Below are 21,680 nucleotides of genomic sequence, written 5' to 3' on the forward strand. Positions count from 1 at the left end.
TCGCATTAAAGCTTAGGTAAAAAACATATAAATAATGTTAATTTAATAAAAGTAATAAATTAACATTACACAGTTTTTTACTTCTCTTGAAGGACCACGCGTTGTAATTAGGCACTGTGATAAATTCTAGAGATGATATTAAAATGGCACAAAGTTAACAGTTCAGACTTTCGTTTCCTATAAAAAGTGTATCATAGTAAAATTTCTCTTATAGCACTGGAAATGTAATGTCTCTTCTTCAATTGTAAATCCAATTTCATCTGTCTCCCTGAGACAAAATTAACAATTGAGACGGTATCACATACCGAAGCAACGTCAATATGTTCATTACAAGCTGTAGTTTCCTAAAGAATAACTGGCAATGTACAGTTTCTTTCATAAAATACATGTGGTTCCATTGGCACATGGCAAGTAAAAAATTTTAGTTCATTTAGCGACGTGTGCAGACGTCCTTTTTTCCTCACGTCTCCTGTTTACACAAACGTTTTACAGTTTCCCGTGGGTATACAAGATCACCACTTTAATCATATTGTAAACATCTCCACATCAACTGTCTCAAACATCTACACTTTCTTGTATAGACCTTTCGTTGATGCCAAAGAAAAAGGTATGATACAGACGCGCGTTATTCGTGCCCTGCACTTCAAAGATCGGATTTGTCCTGCATAACTTCCTCTGAACAATTTCTGGAGGATAAATAAAGCAAAGTCAAAAAGACTATGGAAACATGTAGAACGAAAACAACTTCACCACAGCACAAACACTTCTGTTAATTTTATGTTACATGTTGTTTTCTGTCTGATCAAGTTTACTCATTTTTCTGAATATTGTGAACTGAATTGGCGAAGATTTGTAAAAAGAAAATGTTGACAGTTAACAATGGGCACAAGCGTCTTGCTATGTTAAATCAGAAAATGTAAGCAAGGGTTTGTCCTACAAATTCCCCATGTATAAAGACGCAAAGGATAAAAATCCTACACATAGTTAAATAAATATGCATTAGTTAAGCTAGAGATTAAACTAATAGTTATATAAATCTCCTAATTAATGCTTTAGGCACTAGACAGGCACTATTATTAGTATAATTTCTATCATTTTCTTAGACAGTATCAGGTTGAACAATTGTGAATTGACTCCAGCTTACGAAAGAAAATGATTTCGAACTTTTGGTACGACACAAACTGTAAGGAACGATGATAGGTAAGTTCTTTTTCATATGAACGTATGTATGTACAAACATCGATACCAACGAAAGACATTAAATCTATGATGAAAAGTAAATAACTGTGAACATGACACTGTTTGCAGAATACGCAACTTTTACAATGTGTTATGATAAGCCCTCTCCGCGACCAGTATGAGTATTTTTATCCATAACGTAAGTTACAACAAATCATTCATCATAATTCTTCATACAAATCTCTTTAGACGAAACACTAAACTACAACATTTACAGTCTATTTAGTATCGATAACTTTACACTGTTCTAAATGTACATATAACTAGAAATTTTAATCCAGTCTTTATAGTAGTTCCAAATTAAGCGACTCCTCGCATTCACATATTGATGTATAGTACACCATTATGTGAAGAATATTACGTTTATGGATCATACATTTGTTTAATAATATTATCTTTCGACAGAAAAATAAACACAGTGGAAAATGAAAGAATTGTAAGGCACATTAACAATGGGCTAGTTGACCAAATGTGGTTATGCAACAGTAGCAAAAAGAAAAATTGCGTTGTTTCTGACATATTCATTACAACCTTCTCAACGAAGCCATACTGAGGGAACTGCATTTGGCCTTTCGTGTCGGCTGAACCGACATGGGTGCTACTAGAACATCATCTCTAGATGGAGAGCCTGAACCACCATTACCCAGCTCCTGGAAAGACACGAATATCCATTTACGCTATTCATATATGCATAACTCTGAAAGAAAATACCTGATGCAATTGGAAACAAAAGATGTGAGAACACACGTATCAAACAAGAAAACTCTAAACACACAAGTTACGTCTAATTTATGAAGTGTAATGAATGAAAGAAAAAAAAATGATTGGTATGTTTTGCAATTTCATAGGTATTGTAAAGAAAAAAATGCTTGTACACATAGATTTTTCAACTGCAAATATATTTTACAAAAAAAAAAAGAAGAAAATAAGAAAACAACAAAAGTGGATCCAGCCTATTTAGAGCTTTTCAATATAAACTATAACAAAAAAATGAAAAAAAATCTGTTGACACAGATGCCTTTATAAGAGCAAAGTTAACTTTGTAAAACTATAAGTTTTCAGAGATAAATCTAGATCTTTTCCCTATATCGTGACGCGAAGTATTTTGATCCAGTCGAAACACTGCGTGACGTCACATTCCTAAAATGAATATTATCTGTTGAAAAGTAGGTCTCTATTAGCCCTCCTCTCTACTCCCTTTCACGAGAGAAGATATCAAAAAGGTTTCACTATTACTTCAAATTCTTTTAAAGTGCTAATGAATTCTTCAATGATAATTCACTAAACATTTGATTAGATAGCGCTCTATAACATACTTACGTGGTATAAAATAGAAATTTATCCGCTAATATTGTATCAGCACAAACATAAAGTTTATAATTAATTTTTTATCACGGAAAGATGTACACACTATGGATGAATTAATATAACTCATAAAGTAGAAGATTAAGCAATGTATTAAAGTGAACATAAGAGAATAATATATAATAATGTATGTACAATAAATTAGTCTTTAAAAGTACTTTCAAGATAAAAAAGATAAGAAAGTATGTTAATTGGTTTAAATGTTCAGAAAAAATGCAAGAGTACAATATCAAATATTTATACAAGTTTAGTGTTGACAGAATATATATAAAAAGAAATAGTATTGATGACAAGTGCAAGCGATTCTTCGGCCATGCATTTAAATGTATTCTACCAAAGCAAGATCCGAATTGCTTATTTATTCGATGCAATGAAGCTGTGATTTCAAATCGAACAAATATTTTAGAAAGAGAAAAAAGTCAAGATTGAGTTTAATCATTATGAAAAAAGTGAACAATCTCCTGTCGTGAAATGAAAGTAAGCAAGGAGAAATTTGTAAAGAAAGCATAAAGACACAGCAAAAAGAAATGCAAGCGATAATAAATTGTCAACTAACGTTAATATTGTTGCAACTAGCAAGCCGCATCTGTGCAAGCTGTTGACTTGCTGGTGTAAGGCTATTGGTCGATCCGAATGGCGACATCATTGTTGACATTGCCCTTTTTAATTTGCTCGGAGTTTTGTTAAAGCTAAACGCTCTGCCGACTTTCATCCTTGTACGAGACGCAAACCTGAAGAAAAATTTTTGTTGGAAATTTACTTATATTTAATCTTTTCAAAGAAGACTAAAGCAATATTGAAACTTTATTTCCCTCTAAAGGCTCAAATTTATTCAATCGTTCAAAATAATGTATATCATCATAAGAAAGCTAAAATATTTAACAGAGGGAAAACAAGTTTCTAGCAAAGGAAGGGAATAAGCTAATAAAAAAGGTAAAAAAATCCCCAAACCTTAATAAACCAGTTCAAGTAAATATCACACTGTAATTAATATCAACATACATGCAATTGTAGTTTAATAATTAGTTTTCATGCTGGACTATGAGAAAGAATGATAAATCACAACTGCTACTTCATATAGAAATTATATAAATGTGTAAATAGAGCTTAATCCTAAATATGAAAAATAGTTTAAATAAATATAAAATAAAAGCTCGTATAACTGTAATTAATTGCACGAATTTTGAAGTGAGACTGCAGGTTGTGTTTATAGATACAAGAAATTGTAAGTGCTAAAATTCTAATTAAATATGTATTAAACTTTTTAATCAACTACTGTTAATAGTTTGAAACAGGCTGATATTATTAATATTACGCTTGAACTGGTCAAATTATATTCACGAAGCAATTCAATTTGTAATTGTGTGACTTCGTAAAAATAAAATTAATTGACTCAAATAAGCGAGGAAAAAAGGACCAAAGCAAGTAAAAAAAGATAATCAGCCTGGTGCGAAAACTGACGGTAGTGGGACATGTAACGTGGTTTCACACATGCTATTGAGTAGGAACACATACGGGTCCATATACTCCAGGTAAAAATTATGAAATAGGCTCCTGCAACCAAACGAGTCGTCGCCCCATTATTTTTTGTTAACATGCAATACAGGAAAAAAACGGTTTAGAACACCTAATCATTTTTCCCTTCACAAATGTGCATGTTTATACAAATTCATATTCAATTAAATATATATGTATCAATTTTGGTGGAATAATATACTATGTCATATGTAATAAAAAAGTAATAAATTCTAAGTACGAACATAACTAGGTAGCCTACAATTTAGGAGAATTTAGAGCAGTAATGCAGCAAAGTGTGTTCTAAGCTACGCTAAGAATATATCCTTAACTCTATTAATATTCCTATATAAATTATACAAAAATTGTTTACTTATAAAATATTTCTCCATTAAACTGTAAGTATAAAAAAACAATTTAACATTTTGAAAAAGATGCATAAAACAATAAAAAACCATTTTTCTTTCAAATCGCAGTTTTTTAAATTTTAATTAAACACAATTCGTGAGTGAACCTACAGTCAAAAGAGAAATATAATCATTTATGCTATAAGAACTGTACAACAAACTCAAATTGAGATATACTTACTTAAATGCTTTACTTAATGTTCCTAATGCTACATCACTTGTGTCAATTTCAAGTTGATGCGAATCGAGACTTATTAGAAATGTATCCTGAAAAAGAAAATTACAAATAAAATAAAGTATTTTAAAATTGTAACATAAAATAAATAATAAAACTTACCGCATCAGCTTTACACACTGTATTGGCCATTTGTCTGCACAATGTTCGTAAATAATTCGTTTTATTTACTTCTTCATCAGTAATAGTAAATGAAAATAATTTCTCTTTTAATTCTTCATTACTTCTCACCATTAAAGCAAATACTTTATGACATTCTGAAAAAACATAAATTAAATAGCACGAAATTAAATATAATTTTTATGAAGTCCTCTGTCGCATCCAAATATGAATGTTATAGAAATTTTACGAAAACTTATGTAACATATTTCTATTTACCATCAGTTTCTCGTATGTCCACTACTTTCTTTATCGTACTGAGCGATAACATCTTAATATGTTTATATGGCTTTCCCTGACTTAACTTAGTTGCGTGCAATCCATTTGCTGTGTTCGGGCTTTTTAATGAGTTGAACGCTTTCGATCTCTTTTTACATATCTCGAGGGTATCGGTGAACAGGAACAAAACTAAATGATCACCACGCCCGCTTAAACCCTCACTGAGTTCCATCACGTCACATTTACCAATAAACGATCGATGTGAAGAAACTAAATGCGGTGGACAGTTGTCAATTTCATTAAAAATGTCAAACATAACTAACTGACCCTCAGTTTTTCGTTTATCTTCATTTATATACGTCATGACTTCCTTAATACTGCTAATTGACAACTCTAATGCGCTATGATCGGGGTTATTTTTACTTGTATGTTTAAGAATATCTACAAATATGTCATAAGATAAATTTCACATTGTTATAATGTATTATTGCTACCAAATAATTACAGTTGCACTTACCATTTAATAATAAACTAATACTGGGTAACCTTTGTACTGGTTTAATCAGTAACTCCTTTAAGCTTTGTCGACCACATTCAGGTTTCGTCTGACAAACCTTCAGAAAAGCGTGGAATCGCGGTTTATTTTGATCACATTGATCGAGCATCTCCTTTGTATTTTCGAAGAAGTTGACATATGGTGGATACGCCTTGACTAGGTCAGGTGCGAACTTCAGAAATATATTACCTATGCTAATATCCTCCATCCAGTGAGTAGCACTATATTTTAACTCTTCTAGCATTTTTTTATGAACTTCATAAATGGGTGGAAAGTTGCCAAATATAATTTTAACTTCTGTACCATTCAATAATTCCCCAGTTGTGTCTATGTCATCCTCCAATGGCGATTTGAACATCTAAAAGATGATATAATTAAATAAAAGTGTATTAATTGTTTGTTATATAAGACATTCATGTTTCTTACCGTCATAATTGTACTGAGAATACCAACATAATTGGACTCAGTTTGTACTAATTCTAAGAAAACTTGATGACGTGGTGACAAATTTTTTCTGGCGTTATCCGTATTAACAGCTTCCACTTCTGGAATATCTAATAGTTATTGATAATTCAAATTTAATATTATCTTCCCCTTCGTATGGTTCATATCACTACTTATTAATGGTTAACAATATTAATTTGCAAAATTTGGATTATGCGTGTTGTTAGTGCAAAAAATATTTTAAAAAAAGGAGAATTTGTAAGATATACCATATTCCAGAATTAACTAAATGAACCACAAAGGAAGGGAAGATGTAAGTAACAGGATTGTTAACAAGGAACCAGTACATTAATAAATAATATACTTTTACAAAAAAAAACATAAGAAGCTGCTTAGGTCTTAAAATCAAATAACTAACCATCAAGTAATGGCTTATCTGGACTTGTTGTACAGTCAAGGAAACTTCCACTAACACTCAAAAGTCCGGCATCGCTGATGCTAGAACGTCTCTTATGTAGAGCTGGCGAATCTGCACCATTTTGTACCAAACTAGATAAAGTTTCTGCTAAACGTTTCCGTTTTCGTCTCGTGGATGCCGTACTCGGTGTAGCAGCTTGACTGTCACGTCTAGCTGACACAGTTGGCGATAATACAGATTCTAAATACTGAAAATGAAAGAAAGTAATTACGAAAAATTTATACATCAATTTGAATGAACTTACATCTTCAAATAAATACTCCTTCTCGTCAGCTGCACCCTCATTTTGCACAGATGTCCAGAACCACTCAGCCTTTACGATATGAGCTCTCACAGAAGCTAAACCTGGTAATGCACTTACATTTGATTCATCTACGACCTGAAGAAAAATACTTTATAAGCTAATTCAAATAGATATGATAGTAATATTTAACAGAACGTGATGGACAAACATAACTGTGTTAGTTTTCCTAATAATATTGCAATAAAAAAACTATAATGATATAATATACTACAAACAAATAAAAATAAATATTAACTACTACAAATTGAAACATTTAATATGTTACAAACAATATAAGGACGTCACAGTTAATTGTATTTAAGTTTCTGAAGTATATCGACTTGTATGCAACATACATGTTCGTAAAGAACTTGTTTTTCCCCACATTTTGTATTTAGGACCTTAACATTCCCATTTTTATTTTTAACATACATGAAAAGTCTACTTTCTTTCTATATTTTAATAGTTAGTTATATAAACTATTCATTTATATTTCCACAACCTATAAGAACCCATTAAAGAAATAGAGGTACCAAGGATAATGGCTTGTCCTCCAGTTTCTCCATTTTGACATGATCATCTTTTGCAGCATTAATTTTGAGAGAAAGATTCCCACATGATGCGAAAATATTTCTTGAGCTATGTTCACAATTTGATAATTTTGCTACCTTAGCAGGTGCAAGGAAAGGGCTAGGTAAAGGAGTGTATCTTTGTTTTTGCTGATTTTCTACAGTTTCATTGCGTGGTTTAACAAGCACATATTCTTTGAACATCGGAGAAAAATTTAAATGACTAAGCTTTGAAAAAATAGATGAAGTTAGTTTGCCTTTATTCAAAGAACTCTTATTTTTTGCGGTCGATGTTGGCGAGTCGGAAAGAAGAGCATGATTGAGTTCTGAATCGTATTGCTTTAATAGATTGGGATGAGAATGCATTTTCTTAAATTTAAATTTATCTGGAGATATGATTTTATGGATTGCAATGCAAGACTTAGCTTTACGCCATTTAATATATCGTTTAGGTGTTGCAATTTTCTTATTAAAAATGGAAGAATTTTGCAGACATTGCGCGCTTTTACAAGATTTCAAAAAATGAGGTATTTTCTTCTTACACAGCGTAGAAGATTTAAGATTATATAATCCTAATTGTGTAAAAATATTTCCATCATCAATATTTTCATTTGAAAGGATATCTGATACATTATTTTCTAATTTTTTAACATTACAGGGTAATGATGATGAGAACATTGAGTACATATCCAACGTAGATGTAATGGGAAATTTAGTTTGCTGTGATATAGTTAAGCCATTTGTCTGTAACATATTATGAGGAGGATACTTTGTAGTAGACATATCAATTCCCGAATCAGTTCGCGCTATGGATAATTCTGACATGTAAGATTCATTCAATACATTCGGATAATCATATAAATTATCATCCATACAAATTGCTGAATCTTGACTAATATCATTTGGTATAGAATAATTAAGTCTATTTTCTTTATATATAAAGTTGTGTGGCAAAGAAGAGCAAAGGTAACATGAGAAATGTTTAGTATTCAGTGTTTTACTAAAGTTTGTGTGATTAAAATTAGAGACCATTGAAAAGTTTTTCTTGGTATTAGGTATGGTATTAGTATATGGATTATAAAATGTAAAGGAAAATGGTTCAGTTTTCATGGAATGGTATGGCATATATCTAGGACCTTTACAATATGGTAGCATATCAAATGTGCTGTTTGATTTCTTATACTGACGACTTCCTATATCTGTTACCTAAAGAATTCAGTGTCCTTTTGTATATTAAATGTTTTTAATATTATGTATAAAAAAAAATGAGTGTTATATGTGGAATGTAATTATTATGAACTTACCACATGCGTGCAATTTGGATCATCAATTTCTGTAGATTCTCCACCTTGTTGTTGTAAAACCTCACACATGTGACGTTTTTCTTCTTCAGGAAAACCAAAGAAACATACTTTTGCACCAAAAAATGGTTTTAGTTTATACCTTGTGATCTGTATAAATAATACATTTTTTACATATTTGTTAGATGCTGTTTGATACATTTCTATTGTTTAAATCTGTATCATAGCACAAGTAACAAATAAAGATAAGAAAAAAAGAAAATCATTAAATAATTAATATTATCAATGAAACTACTACCAGTTCTTCATTATTCCCATAACTGGAAATATCGTCTTTGGCATCCCATAAAGCTGTCACCCAGTCCATTGACATAATAGGAACCCGAAATGTGACAGCATATCTATACTTATCTCCACCGCAACAATTAGCAATGAGATGCGTCACCTTTGCACCCATTTCTTTTCTAATACTTCCACCCATGTTATGAATCATGTTGATCAGTTTAGTCTATAAAGATAAAAACAGTGATATATAATCTATTTTACAATGTGTTATACATAAATTAATAATTACATACTAACCAATTCATCCTTTTTTCTGAATCCAGTAAATACTACTACTGTGCCTACCATAGCTTGTGTGTACATTGGTCTATTAATACTAGGTAGCAAGTCCTTTCTTTCTGCCAATTGCAGAAGTGCTGTTGGCCCCAATATTCTATAATTTGTTACATAAAAAAATAAATAAAATTCTTTTGATCAGTATTCAATTATAACAAACCTGTGAGCACTTTTATGAAGAACATCATACTGAGGTCCCTCAAATTGTTTCAATACAAAGTAAGTACAGTATGCTGTATCTTCTACATATTCTACACCAGTTTCAGATTTAAGAACAGGTACACTAAACTGCTGAGCAGCAGCACCAAGTGCAGGATCATCCCCAGCTGCACCAATTAAGCATATCCTCTTCTTGCGTGGTATAATTATAGCTAAAATTAAAACAATGAAATATGTATTTCTAACATGTCATTAATGTGATACTACACTCATTCTAAATAAAATAATTTTGTTGTAACAACTTTTAATAACAAAACTGACAAAAATTAAAAAAATATAAAAATAAATATAAAATAAATATTTACAAAAAATTTTTATTTAAATTTAAAAGCAATCTCTACTTATTCTTATAAGATTTAAATTATTTTAATTCTTAAAATTATAAGAATTATGAATATTCTTTGATGATAAAAAAATTAGGTAAATTTTACAAAAATGCAACAAGACCTAAATAATGGTCATAATAGAAAGGTATGATTCAATTTTGGGAAAGTGATTCATGAATATCATAAATCTACAAAAGTGACAGTTCAGGCTGCCCTTTTATATTCACAGACAAAGGCTGCAGTAAACACCTATTGTTACAAGGCTAATCTCACTAAATATAATAGATACCAAGCAACCCTCCTGATTCCTTTACCCCCTCACTCTAATTGAGCCATAAATGACTAAACCAAAACAAACCAGGGACTTAAACTGACATATTTACATATATCTGCTAATTCATCAATAACAACAATCTTAAAACAACATTGTAAAAAAGTTCTTATAATTGTACAATCGTGACAAATAATAATGAAGCATTAATGTAAAATACGAAATATTCCGAAAAATTACACAGCATCTTTTTCATGTGACATTAATTTATTCCGTCCATGTAATTAACCTTTAAACGATATAAAAATAAATGCCGATATTATGAACACTCAAAGTGTAACAGAACGCAGAGAAGACTCCAAAGGTATTTGGAAGTGACAAATCGTTCATTTCTGACGTAATTTTGGAGAATAAGTCAAGGCCGAATTTATAAGAAACCGTTGACATTCCTCCCGCGTAAAGTTCAAAACATAACACGGGAAATATATCGTGAAAATAACGGCTGCTGTATCTTCGTTTATCTATGGATCAGAATGAGTGACAGATATAAGACACGAGCATTGTCGCGTGAGTTTTGGTAAAAATTTCGGTAGGGTTAGTTCGTGTCAGTGTCCAACACGTACGCACCGATCGGATGATGTACACCAAACATTAAGCACAATATTAAAAACGATCGCATAGACGGACTTACGTTCACTTCTAACCGCCTCTTCACTATTTATATCACTGATACTGCTGTGAACGCTTTGCTCTTCCATTTTGGCCGTTAGTTACAACATCGTTTCACTCGTACGCTCTTCTTCGTACTGATTATTGGGAGCGCCTCCTATGGGCGAATCCAGCCAGAGAAAAGGCTCGGAAAAATAAGGGAGAACTGTGAGGCTCGATGGTGCAGCGTCTGGCGCCCTATGATCGGGCAGACGAAACCTGAGTTTGAATCTTGAACAGGTCCCCCACGTGAACTCTTTTTCACGATTCCTACGTATACGAAATTCCTCAATATATGTACACTGTATATTATAATACATATATATATATGTATACGCTATACTATATACAAGGTGTTCGACTATAGGCGGGGGAAAATTTAAGGGGAATAAATAAATAAATAATAAATTAAGATGAGGAATAACGAAATTGCGTTTCGCGTAGATTTCGAATGATAGACAAAAATAACAAATCTGAAGGGTATGATTCACAAGTTCTTATGTATTATAATATTGAAAGGGCGTAGGTTTTAACACTATCAACATCGACCCGAGTGGCTGTGATAATCACTGTTCCCCATCCTCTGATCCCTGCTACGAACTTCGCGCTGATAATAGTGCCACTCGATTTGTCGAGTGTCAGGCGGATTTTACCGATTTTCAGACGCTTATAATTAACGAACTAAGAGTCAATTGCAATTTCTTTGTTCTTCATTTTCGTCTTATTTTGATGTCTAGCATTAAAAAGACCCCTTCAATTTTTCTTCATCTATAATTGAACACCCTGTATAATATATTTATATAATTTGAAGTATAGAGGAAAAAAATGAGGATATTTGTAATCACAAAGATTATAAAGATAAAAATTTTTTCATGAGATAGCATTGAAAATTTGGAGTACTGGTTAAAAGCAGGCAATATTCATTCTGTACTAAATTTTTTTAATTTTTTTAAGAGTATTATAAAACAGTTACTACTTTGTTGATCATTCTTTTGATGATATTAGTTTTTATATCACTAGTAAAATGAAATATTAAAATTTAATTTTCTCTGGAAGGTTGTTTTTTAATTTCCTCATTTTTTCCTTACTCTTCTTTTGTAGTTATGAATGTGTAAGACACAGACATGTTAATATTTATGCAATAAGATCTACAAATATTTTTAGTTAATTTGCTTCTAGTTGTACTTTGATTTAATCTTTTCAATTCATTACAGTGTCGCATTCAATATTTATACAGTTTTGACTAGTTATAAAATATCAAACTGAAAATATTGAACTAGAAAAGATTTCATCAGAAGAAATGGTTATAGAATCTTAATTGATTCGGAACTAAGTTGATAGATAAGAATATGTATTTTTTACAGGCAGATGAGAACTGTATAAAAAATCAAATTTTCATCAATCTTTTATTGAAAGCAATACTTCACATTTTTAACTTATCCTTGCATAATAATTCATCTTTTTTTTTAATAAGTTACACATTACATCAATTATTATAGATAAAGGAGAGTTTATATTTATGAATAGTCACAAAAAAATATATCCATGACGATATGAAATCAAAAAAATGCAAGTCAAACTCAGTTACTAAAAAAACAAGAACTTTGTGCAAAGATGTACTGTTCTTATATAAAAATTCAGAAAGGATTTTAGAACATAAAGAAAAAACTCAACTGAACAGAACGTATGAAGCAAACATTAAGTAACTAATACTCCCAACTCAACATTACAGAAAATTACAGTTTACAATAACTAAATAACTAAAGTGTAAAAGAAGAATAAACCATGTAAGAAAACTTAGTATCCGATGTCAAAGATACAAATGGCATTCGAACCTCTCCATCATTTAGCAGCTGCGTACAGCTCTATTTGCAAATCAACATCAACTTAATTCCCAATACTTACAAACTGAAATATCTATTTTCCTCATGTTTGTCTACTCACATTAAAATTATTGTAAAGAGTTAATTAAACATAAATATCACATTCATTTTTAATACATGTATCCCTCTGCTGTTCGGTACAATGTAACACGTCGTCAACATAAATGCCAACGTAGCTGTATATGTACTCGGATATTGGCACTAAACGACACTTTCTACCGTCGGCGTTTATTTAAAATCTATTATGAATATGACAACCGAGCGATCCACATTGTTTCTTTGCTGTGCCCGTCACGAAAATCAAGGAGTCGCGAATCGCAATTATCGCTCCTACCACGTCCTTTATCTACTTATCTTCCTCTTTCTCTCTCAGTATTTCTCTATCTACGTGCTACTGCTCACTGATAATCGAGATTTCTATTTCTCCCTTACTATCTATCTCTAGCGCGCGTACACAATTAATGAATTCCACTCACTTCAGGTCGGTCGGAATGAATCGCTCACAAAGAACTGATAAGTTTCGGTTGAAACTAAAATCCCGTACGTCACGAGTTATAATTCATAACGAAATTTAAAGACAGGCACACGCGCGTAATAACCTACGGCAGATAGCGTTTTAAAAACATTACAGGCCCTTAAATATTGGAAAGCAACAACAAACGACTGACAGAAATCGTACGCGCCGTTGAGACCAGTATCGACGTGAAGTTATTCCTAGTGTCAAACGATCAGTCAAACATTTTCTACAGCGTAGTGCCAATCACTTTGTTTTTTCAAATCCTATTTTGAAATTGGTTTTTGCAGCTACGCGCATCGAGATTGATGAAGAATTGGCGAAAAAGGTATGTTCGTTTAATATTCAAAAGTTAAAACTATTTGTACATTGTAAATTGAGTAGCTGAAATTACGAGTTTGCTCTACGTTTTTGCTGAAAAATTTGGTAGCATTGATAAGTTGTTATATTTCCTCGATATACAATTTAAATTTTTGAAAAGTTATAAGATATTAAAATATCTATACAGGTAATTGTATCTGAATAGGGAAACTGTTTCAAATTGAAATGTAAAAATAAATGGTTGCACAGTTGATCTGTGCAAGATCGAGAATCGGTTTTATCAGTATGTTTTATTATTCTTCTAAAAATAAATATAACATGCTTACAATATAAATGTGTTGATGATTTATACAATAAAGTTTTTAGACATTGTAATATTAATAACCATTTATCTTAAAGAAAAGATATACGTACGTATTCAAAGGACTAAATTCATGAATTATATACTGATTTATAAATATGTTAATACATGTTTCATGTATGCAATACATCTTACTCTTAAATAAGCACTGGTTGATTAAGTTTACAAATAATATGTGTAACTTGATTAAACAACTTTTATTCTTCTGAATCTTTTATGTAAATAACATGGGTCATTTTAATTACTACATTCGAAATTCGTAATTAAACAGACACGACTTATGATAATAAAATGGACACATGACTATCTGACTTAAAAAATTTGATTTAAGCATTGTTTAAAACTTGTAATTTTAAAATGAAGTATTTTCCTTTTCATAAAACTGTGCGTGTCTAGTCGTTAAAAAGACATTGAAAGTACTATTTTTATCGTATATTAATACATGTTACCGATTTTCGCAACAGTTACAATGAAAAGCAACCATTAACATATTTTAAAAATCTTCTCTCATATTTTATGGAAATACTCTATTTTATATAGATATATATATATATATATATATTTCAATTGAAGCTGTCAAACACAGGCACCATTTGTACGTCTTAAGAAACAGAAGCGTATCAATGTATACAAATGTATATACACACATTTTGTTTTATAAATTTTTTCATATTTGTTCAATTTCAAATTTATGTTGCAGTTCGTCTAACATGTGTTAGCCCCTGGAACTATACTATTAACATAGTAGCTACCTTCATGTGAAAAACTACATCATTAAATTTGTATGCTACATACCAAAAGTAAGAACAAGTAATATTTTTATTGTACATTTCATCTATATATTAAAAAAATATTTTATTTAGATTCGAGAATACTATTAAAACTACGATACGGTTTAAGAGTACAAAAATGGTTGTACCATTCCAGGGTTATTGTATTTGCATATTTTCAAACAAAAGCACCATTTTAAAAACGTAAATCGCTACGTTGACGTATACTCAATATAATTAATGTTTTCTATTCGTTTTGTTACAATTTTATGAATCTGACATTATAAAAATCTTGCTGGGTATAAAATTAGTTAACAGTAAAAATAAGCTGCTAATTTACACTTTTTTTTCATCATTCTTCATCCTTTACAAAACACTGAATAATAAAAATGAAGAAAATTATTTCATTTTCTTCTTTAAATTCAATAAATGAACGAATAAAGATAATTATCATTAAAATAGTATACTTAAATTTTCATTATACTATCAATTCTTGCGACCTTTCTTACATTAAAGTGAACTTCATATATTTGATAAACTTTTCATTTGCTTCATATTTTTGTTCTGTGGACTATATTACTAAGTAAATGGTATTAATTTTACAAGATACAAATAAATATTAATTCCATAGATACTAATATTCTATAAACAATTTTAAATATGTCTAAATACATTCTGTCTGAAGTAAATAAATGAAAATTAATTATATTAAAAAAACGTTTACTTGTAAATCAAACTATAATTTAATATAAATTGCAGTAAAATTATTAACTGTAAATATACAACATTATTTAATTATGAGGTAATTTGTAAAAAATATATAAAATTAGTAACAAAGTAATTGATAATTAATAAAAATCGTTAACTGGACGTCTGAGTTACTAATAGGTTGTATAAAATAAGAATACGCCATTCGACTACTATCTCGTAGTAAAGTATGAAATTCAAAATATGTAATACATTATCTATTTGAACATAGGAACTTATTATTAAGCATGTAAGCAATGATAATGAAAAATTCTGAAGATAATCATAACAGATATTTTAAGTAATATCTAAATGATTTGTTTTTAGTCGTGCATATTTATAGTATGTATCCTAATTCGTATATAATAATCCACAATCGGATTGAATGTCTATACCATCAACAGGCAAATTTTACGTTGTGTATAGTATGAAATCATACCATACAAAGACTATTAAGCACAGTATTATAATCCATATCAGCAAATCACATAGCTGTATGAAAATATCTCTAAATATTTTTAAAGAAATTGCACAACATTTTTGGTCAGAATGAGGAAAATTATTCTGAGAAAACGAGTTATCATTTGGAGTGTAAATTCTCTTCATCATCACTATAGTCATCACTTAAATAGTAATTACTTCGTGAATATTCGAAACGGCCAGTCTTTTTTGGAGGTGGACTGTAAAATAAAATAAACACATTAATTGGATAAATTTACATTATCACGCGAAGACAATGTACAATTCCATATTGTACATTTACATTCATTGTCAGTTCAAACAAATATTTTTGTAACAGTAGCGCATACAATATTCATATTAAAGCATAGAATAAAGAAAATTAAAACATCTTCAACCCACTGCCTTGTGATTTCTGTCGAAATGCCGAATTTAATCACATTTCAAAACGTAGAATAACAAATTAATTTTGAGGATCGTTGAAAATGTCTCTAACTTTTATGATTTTATTAAAATTATATGAGATGATCCGCCACCATTTGAAATATAAATCACATTGTAAGTGTTTTATGATTGTAAGGCAAGGGGTTAAAAATAAGCATTAAGCAAACTGTGTATTATTGCTTAGAATTAACCTAATGTAGTTAACAACAGTGAGGTTGTATACTAACATAACATGCTGCAAATGGGTGGTGTGAAGTATTGAAGGTTTTCATATAGAAGCAGTACAGAATGAGGTGGTGTTGCATGTTAGTCAATTGACTCGAATGCTGTGATGTACCTTGTGTGATCTTCATCATTATTGCTGCTATTACTGCCATTTGGACTGCCATCCCTTTTTGGACTTGCAGGGGGAGATAGCGCTTGCATCAAACGACCTTTACTTTCATTCCAAATAGTCGACTGTGAATAAAAAAAAAGTAGAGGTTGTGATCTGTTTCATTTTTAACTAGAATTTTATGTACTATTTTTATTATATGCACACATCTATAAATAAGGAAACGGTTAAACATTTTTTATTATATTTATTTATACTTATGAATATATTTCATTGAAAAAATCTTAATTAAGTATTAATTTAGGTTGAGTAATTAACCGTCAATTAAATGAAATATTATTTATTCTTTTTTAATGCATGTTTTGCAATTTACCAGTAATATTGAATACAAAACAAGTAACAAAACAATTCCTCCATAAATAGTACCCACCAATCTGCCTTCTCTGCCAAATAGCAATAGAAAAGCATCAATGAAGTCGCGAGATTTTTCTTCCCACTTGCTTATCATGTCCATACGCTTTTCGCCAATATTCTCCATAACACGTTTACCTTTGTCTTTTAAGTCATCAAATTTATTTTGTAATCGGAATTTCTTTTCCTGTAGTAATAAACTGTTTAATATTAAATTTTACACATTTCAAAAAATTTAAACAATGTATACTCACGTTAAGAAAAGAAACATTAAGTTCTTTGGCACTGTAACCTCGTGCAAGATTTCTTCTTACATAAATATCATAATCTTTTACTATTCTGGCTACAATATCCGATGTGGAAACTCCTTCAGTCCTTTGTGTAGCTACAAACATACCCTTAGCTTTTAGTGCAGCATAAACATCTGTACTATCATCTGTCATGTAGGGTATATCATCATGAGCAACAAAATCAATCTACGACAATGAATATTAATTTGTAAACAATCTGTAAACGTTTCTTAAAAAATTATATACTCTGTAAGTAGTAAGTTTTACCTTATGTTTTGTAATAAATTCATCATCCAATTCCCAAGGAGCATCTCTTACTACTTCATCAACATAACGACAATGCCTTACTGCATCGTATCTTTCAACATCAGTCATAACTGTTCTTCCTTTCTTACTGTGTGTTAACTCATCATTACATACTGCAATAAGTATAGTTTACATAAGATAACAATATTGTTTTCTCTATTCAATTTTCTGTTATATGCAATAAATCTAAAATTTATTTTTATACCTCCCACAATGAGATAAACATTAGGAAAAATATTTTTTGCTTGTAAAAGTTGCCGTGCATGCCCTTGGTGAAACAAATCATAAATACCATCTGCATACACCCTGACTTTCCTAGGAGCTAAAATAGATGTACATTTTTTAATATCTTAAAATTATTTATTAAATGAATACGAAGTACATGTAATGCAAACTAACCTTTACCACTTTTTGCCATTTTTAATGTAATACGAACACTATAATCACATGCATTTCTTTCAGCTAGTGCTTCTGGATCATCACTAAAAGGAGCTTCCTTACATATTGACTGGAATGAATCAAACAAAATAGAAATACAATAAATACAAATTACAATAAAATAAATAATAAATTTTAAGCATGTGATAGAAATAAACATTCCTTTAAGATTATCCTCATTGATTACTAATTTTTAAAAAATTATAATTGCAGAACAAAATAATTTATTTAATTCTTCAGTTTATCATACTATTTTAAACACAATATATTTTTGCTCATTTATAAAATTAAAATAGACTTACATTGTGATAGATGCAACATTATAAAAATTATTGAAAAAAAAAAGAATTAAACTCACTGGAAGTTCTTTGTGGTAAACAGAAATTTCACTATTATATTTTTTTAGCGAAATTTCACTTGTGTCATTATTTGAATTCCTGTTGGTCCCCCAAGTCATTGTCACCAACTGTTAACGTATTTAAAAAATATATTGTACAAAAGATGAGAATTAGTTTATGTATCAAGCTTGCTTGTATATAAAATTACACTAAATTTGATTGTCCCTTGTAATTATAATCCTTTTTCAGGGACATAAAAAGAAGTAATATTTTTTATTATATTTTATTTACTCTAAACACTCTTATTTGAATTATATCACAGAATACATTTTCTACAGCCTATCCTAACATTACTACTTGTGACACATTCTAATAAGACTACTCAGAGAATGAGGCATTCACATCAACATACTGGTTTAGATATACTGATGGTCTTATACAAAATCACACCATTATCACCAAAAGTGATTACTTTTATATGTTGGTTACTTCATTAAAGACATTATCTTCGAATGATTAGAGATAAGTTGGTGGTGTTATAACATGATCTGTATATAAACTTTGTATCACATGATATAATGGATTAAAAAGTACAATTAATATATACAATTATATTTTATATACCTATTAACTGATAACACATTTCAATATTAAATTTTGTAAGAACAATGATTGATATACATAAATTTTGTAGAAAAATGGAATGAGTAAGAATTGTTTTTCAAAGATTAAATTGTATTGTATTATTTCGCAAACATATCTTGCATTTTTAGTCAAAGCAGTCCATGCAACAGTTTATACCAAATTAAATAACAAATACAGATATTATACTTACAGGGTATACAGGAGAATCTTCTTTGGAGCAACCTGCATCATCTCCATTTTGCATATTTGAATATGATGTAGAATTCAACATAGTTTCTTCTCTAGCACGCTTTCTAGACATTTTTTATTATTTCAGTATCAGGCCCATACAAATCCTATAAAAGAAACCATACATTATTTTCAATTTTAATTTACCAAACACAAATCTCTAATACATGTAATATTATGTAAATAAATGTATTAAGTGATGAGATATCTTACAAAATTTCTACTTGGTCTATATGTAATAGAAACGAACTATGAAAAATTAAAAATTATATGCATATTGGAATCCAAAAATAAATTTGAAAATGGTAAAAGAAGTATTTCATAAAATTAAGAAGTTTTAAAAGACACTTTCATTCCAAACACTTAAGAAAAAAATTCTATTCAAATTATATCTAGTAATAGAATACTATTTTAATATAGTAATCTACAGAAAAATGAACGAAAGTTTACCTGATTTTTGTAAGTTATCTTAAAATTACGGATGAATGTCATTAGTACAGCTTTATGGTTACAAATCATTATGGTAACAAAATATTGGTGAATATTCGTACAATCTCTGGGAAGAAATCAAAGGTGTGCCAAGTTATTTCCGAACCAGACATATTCGATGTTATTGCACATAATTATTTAACGAAATTTAACAAGTAGACGTTCATTCTGTACGAAACACTAACATGTCGAGAAATATGTTTTCTAGTTACCCCCAAAAACAAGACGATAACGCGAAATGAAACGTGACACGAGAACGTGAATCATAAATGCAATTATCCATAACGTAATAACAACTTAACGATACCAGGACCATACAGAACTAACATGTTGTCCCGGCTTTCGATAGTTAGTCGTCATGCGTATCTATAGTTACGTCTTTCTCTTCGAAACGTTCGAAAAGATACAATCGAACTTAAACGAACCTTTTACGCCCTAATTTCGTTACGCACGGTTACTACCACCGTCAAGTAAGTAACAGGATGTGACGAAAAATTGAAGAGTTCCGTTAGAAGTTTACTGAACTCGTAGCATCGTTGACTCGCACAGGACACGTTCGTGGGCGAAATTTTACGAAACGCAACCGTGCATAGTTTAATGAAAATCTCACGCCTTACGTTACTGTTACATACTGTTTAACAGCTGACCCAGCAGACACCCGCCACGACACTCGCCGTGGACATTCTGCGCACTACACGCGGCTTCGATGTGTAATCAGGGCCGGCTAACAGCACTGTGAACCCTCAGGTAATAAACCATACCCTCTTGCACGTGTGTGCGTTCAGTATTAGAGGAATACGGGAATTACGAACGAGGGCAAGAAGCCATATCGATACCTTTATTTAAATCGAGTTCTACTTCCACGCTCGCTGATAATAAAAGCAACAGACCGGTGCTCCCGATTAACCCCGAATCGGAATTCCTTCATCTCTACACCTTTTTTTAAGTCTAGTGGATATATATGCGCACACGTGTAATCTACGAATATCAGTTCCATATTTTTGAAATGAAATATGTATGCGTAGATACGTAGTACATGTAATTACTGGACTATTACATGACACCGTTTAAGAAATTACACCAATTAGAGTGCACAGAACGTTAACGTCGATGTGTTACTAGGATAAAACGCAGATATTTTATTTTCCTCGAGCCCCTCGAGTGCGATTGGAAGTTATTATGGGATATAATGAATGGAATTTGTCGGCGTGAAGAAGTGATGTTTTTAAAATTGCCGCCTGAAATGCGCTTCGAGTAGAAAGACGAACGGTTTGAAGCTTTTTAAGCCTTGAGGTAACATACGTTTTGAAATTGACATCTACGTTACGTACACTTTCGGCCGCCTCGGTGGATGGTCTAACGAATGCAAATTGGATGTGGCACGATCAATTAAAAAGCAATTACACACAATAGATTATGTCACTTCTAGCGCATAAAAAGCGCTTAAAATACACGGGACACGAGTCGGATGTATCGCGATAGAATGAGCGCCAGTTATGAAAGAGGGGGACGATGATGACGTAATATCGGATGATCAGAAACGTCACACTTGCAATATCACATGCGCACATGCACGTACCGTGTACGCCTTTTAACTTGCAGAAATTCGTCGCGATACATTTACTTTTATTGGTATGCACATACGCGAGATAATAGAATCGTTGGTATGTTTTTTTTTACACTGTACACGGCCAACTATTCGAAACTCGTGAGTTGTGTTTAGAATAATTCGAAAGCGATTATCGAGACAATGTTATCGTGCATGGTTCGCGATGGAATATCGTAAG

At 30.8% G+C, this 21,680-nt stretch overlaps 2 protein-coding genes and 1 long non-coding RNA gene across 10 annotated transcripts; 1 reads left to right on the forward strand and 2 right to left on the reverse strand.

Moving 5' to 3' along the window:
* Positions 1-554: 554 nt before the first annotated feature.
* On the reverse strand, positions 555-11,023 carry Pbl (epithelial cell transforming 2 pebble). Its single transcript, XM_076378299.1, has 17 exons — positions 10,899-11,023; positions 9,552-9,762; positions 9,353-9,488; positions 9,069-9,278; positions 8,774-8,920; positions 7,434-8,675; positions 6,862-6,996; positions 6,558-6,804; positions 6,122-6,249; positions 5,657-6,053; positions 5,140-5,580; positions 4,864-5,018; positions 4,708-4,793; positions 4,066-4,158; positions 3,161-3,335; positions 1,771-1,889; positions 555-686 (listed from the first exon to the last, which is right to left on the reverse strand). The coding sequence occupies exons 1-17, from the start codon at positions 10,963-10,965 to the stop codon at positions 644-646; spliced, it is 4,032 nt and encodes a 1,343-aa protein (XP_076234414.1). The 5' UTR covers positions 10,966-11,023; the 3' UTR covers positions 555-643.
* A 2,271-nt stretch (positions 11,024-13,294) lies between these two features.
* LOC143179991 (uncharacterized) lies at positions 13,295-15,421 on the forward strand. Of its 3 annotated transcripts, none has more exons than XR_013002056.1 (3): positions 13,295-13,640; positions 14,695-14,794; positions 14,858-15,421. It is a non-coding gene; the product is annotated as an uncharacterized LOC143179991 (long non-coding RNA). The 3 variants fall into 3 exon arrangements; XR_013002055.1 differs by having other exon boundaries at positions 13,296-13,338; positions 13,430-13,640; positions 14,695-15,421; XR_013002054.1 differs by having other exon boundaries at positions 14,695-15,421.
* Positions 15,422-15,481: 60 nt separating this feature from the next.
* LOC143179988 (choline-phosphate cytidylyltransferase A) lies at positions 15,482-21,360 on the reverse strand. 6 transcript variants are annotated; one of them, XM_076379472.1, is made up of 11 exons: positions 20,319-20,451; positions 19,855-19,960; positions 19,367-19,511; positions 18,552-18,659; positions 18,155-18,263; positions 17,961-18,077; positions 17,717-17,868; positions 17,414-17,635; positions 17,179-17,346; positions 16,752-16,873; positions 15,482-16,191 (listed from the first exon to the last, which is right to left on the reverse strand). In XM_076379472.1, exons 3-11 carry the CDS (start codon positions 19,475-19,477, stop codon positions 16,092-16,094), a joined length of 1,209 nt encoding a protein of 402 aa, XP_076235587.1. In that variant the 5' UTR covers positions 19,478-19,511; positions 19,855-19,960; positions 20,319-20,451; the 3' UTR covers positions 15,482-16,091. The 6 variants fall into 6 exon arrangements, 5 of the variants coding, with proteins under 5 accessions (XP_076235587.1, XP_076235588.1, XP_076235586.1 ...); XR_013002053.1 differs by lacking the exon at positions 20,319-20,451 and having other exon boundaries at positions 16,642-16,873; positions 19,855-20,142; XM_076379473.1 differs by lacking the exons at positions 19,855-19,960; positions 20,319-20,451 and adding an exon at positions 21,225-21,360.
* Positions 21,361-21,680: the final 320 nt, after the last annotated feature.

Source organism: Calliopsis andreniformis, chromosome 5 (genome assembly GCF_051401765.1).
Source record: "Calliopsis andreniformis isolate RMS-2024a chromosome 5, iyCalAndr_principal, whole genome shotgun sequence".
Classification (NCBI taxonomy): domain Eukaryota; kingdom Metazoa; phylum Arthropoda; class Insecta; order Hymenoptera; family Andrenidae; genus Calliopsis; species Calliopsis andreniformis.

What these genes read in the sequence shown, in the direction of transcription:
- Pbl (XM_076378299.1), bottom strand. Translation starts at nt 10,965, where the DNA reads ATGGAAGAGCAAAGCGTTCACAGCAGTATCAGTGATATAAATAGTGAA. An exon ending in TCAGAAAAAAGGATGAATTG is followed by an intron (nt 9,279 to 9,352) that starts GTTAGTATGTAA and finishes TTATCTTTATAG; the next exon opens with ACTAAACTGATCAACATGAT. An exon ending in GGACATACGAGAAACTGATG is followed by an intron (nt 5,019 to 5,139) that starts GTAAATAGAAAT and finishes ATGTTTTTTCAG; the next exon opens with AATGTCATAAAGTATTTGCT.
- LOC143179988 (XM_076379473.1), bottom strand. Translation starts at nt 19,477, where the DNA reads ATGTCTAGAAAGCGTGCTAGAGAAGAAACTATGTTGAATTCTACATCA. An exon ending in TTTACCACAAAGAACTTCCA is followed by an intron (nt 18,264 to 18,551) that starts GTGAGTTTAATT and finishes GATTCATTCCAG; the next exon opens with TCAATATGTAAGGAAGCTCC. An exon ending in AATGATGAAGATCACACAAG is followed by an intron (nt 16,192 to 16,751) that starts GTACATCACAGC and finishes TTTATTTTACAG; the next exon opens with TCCACCTCCAAAAAAGACTG.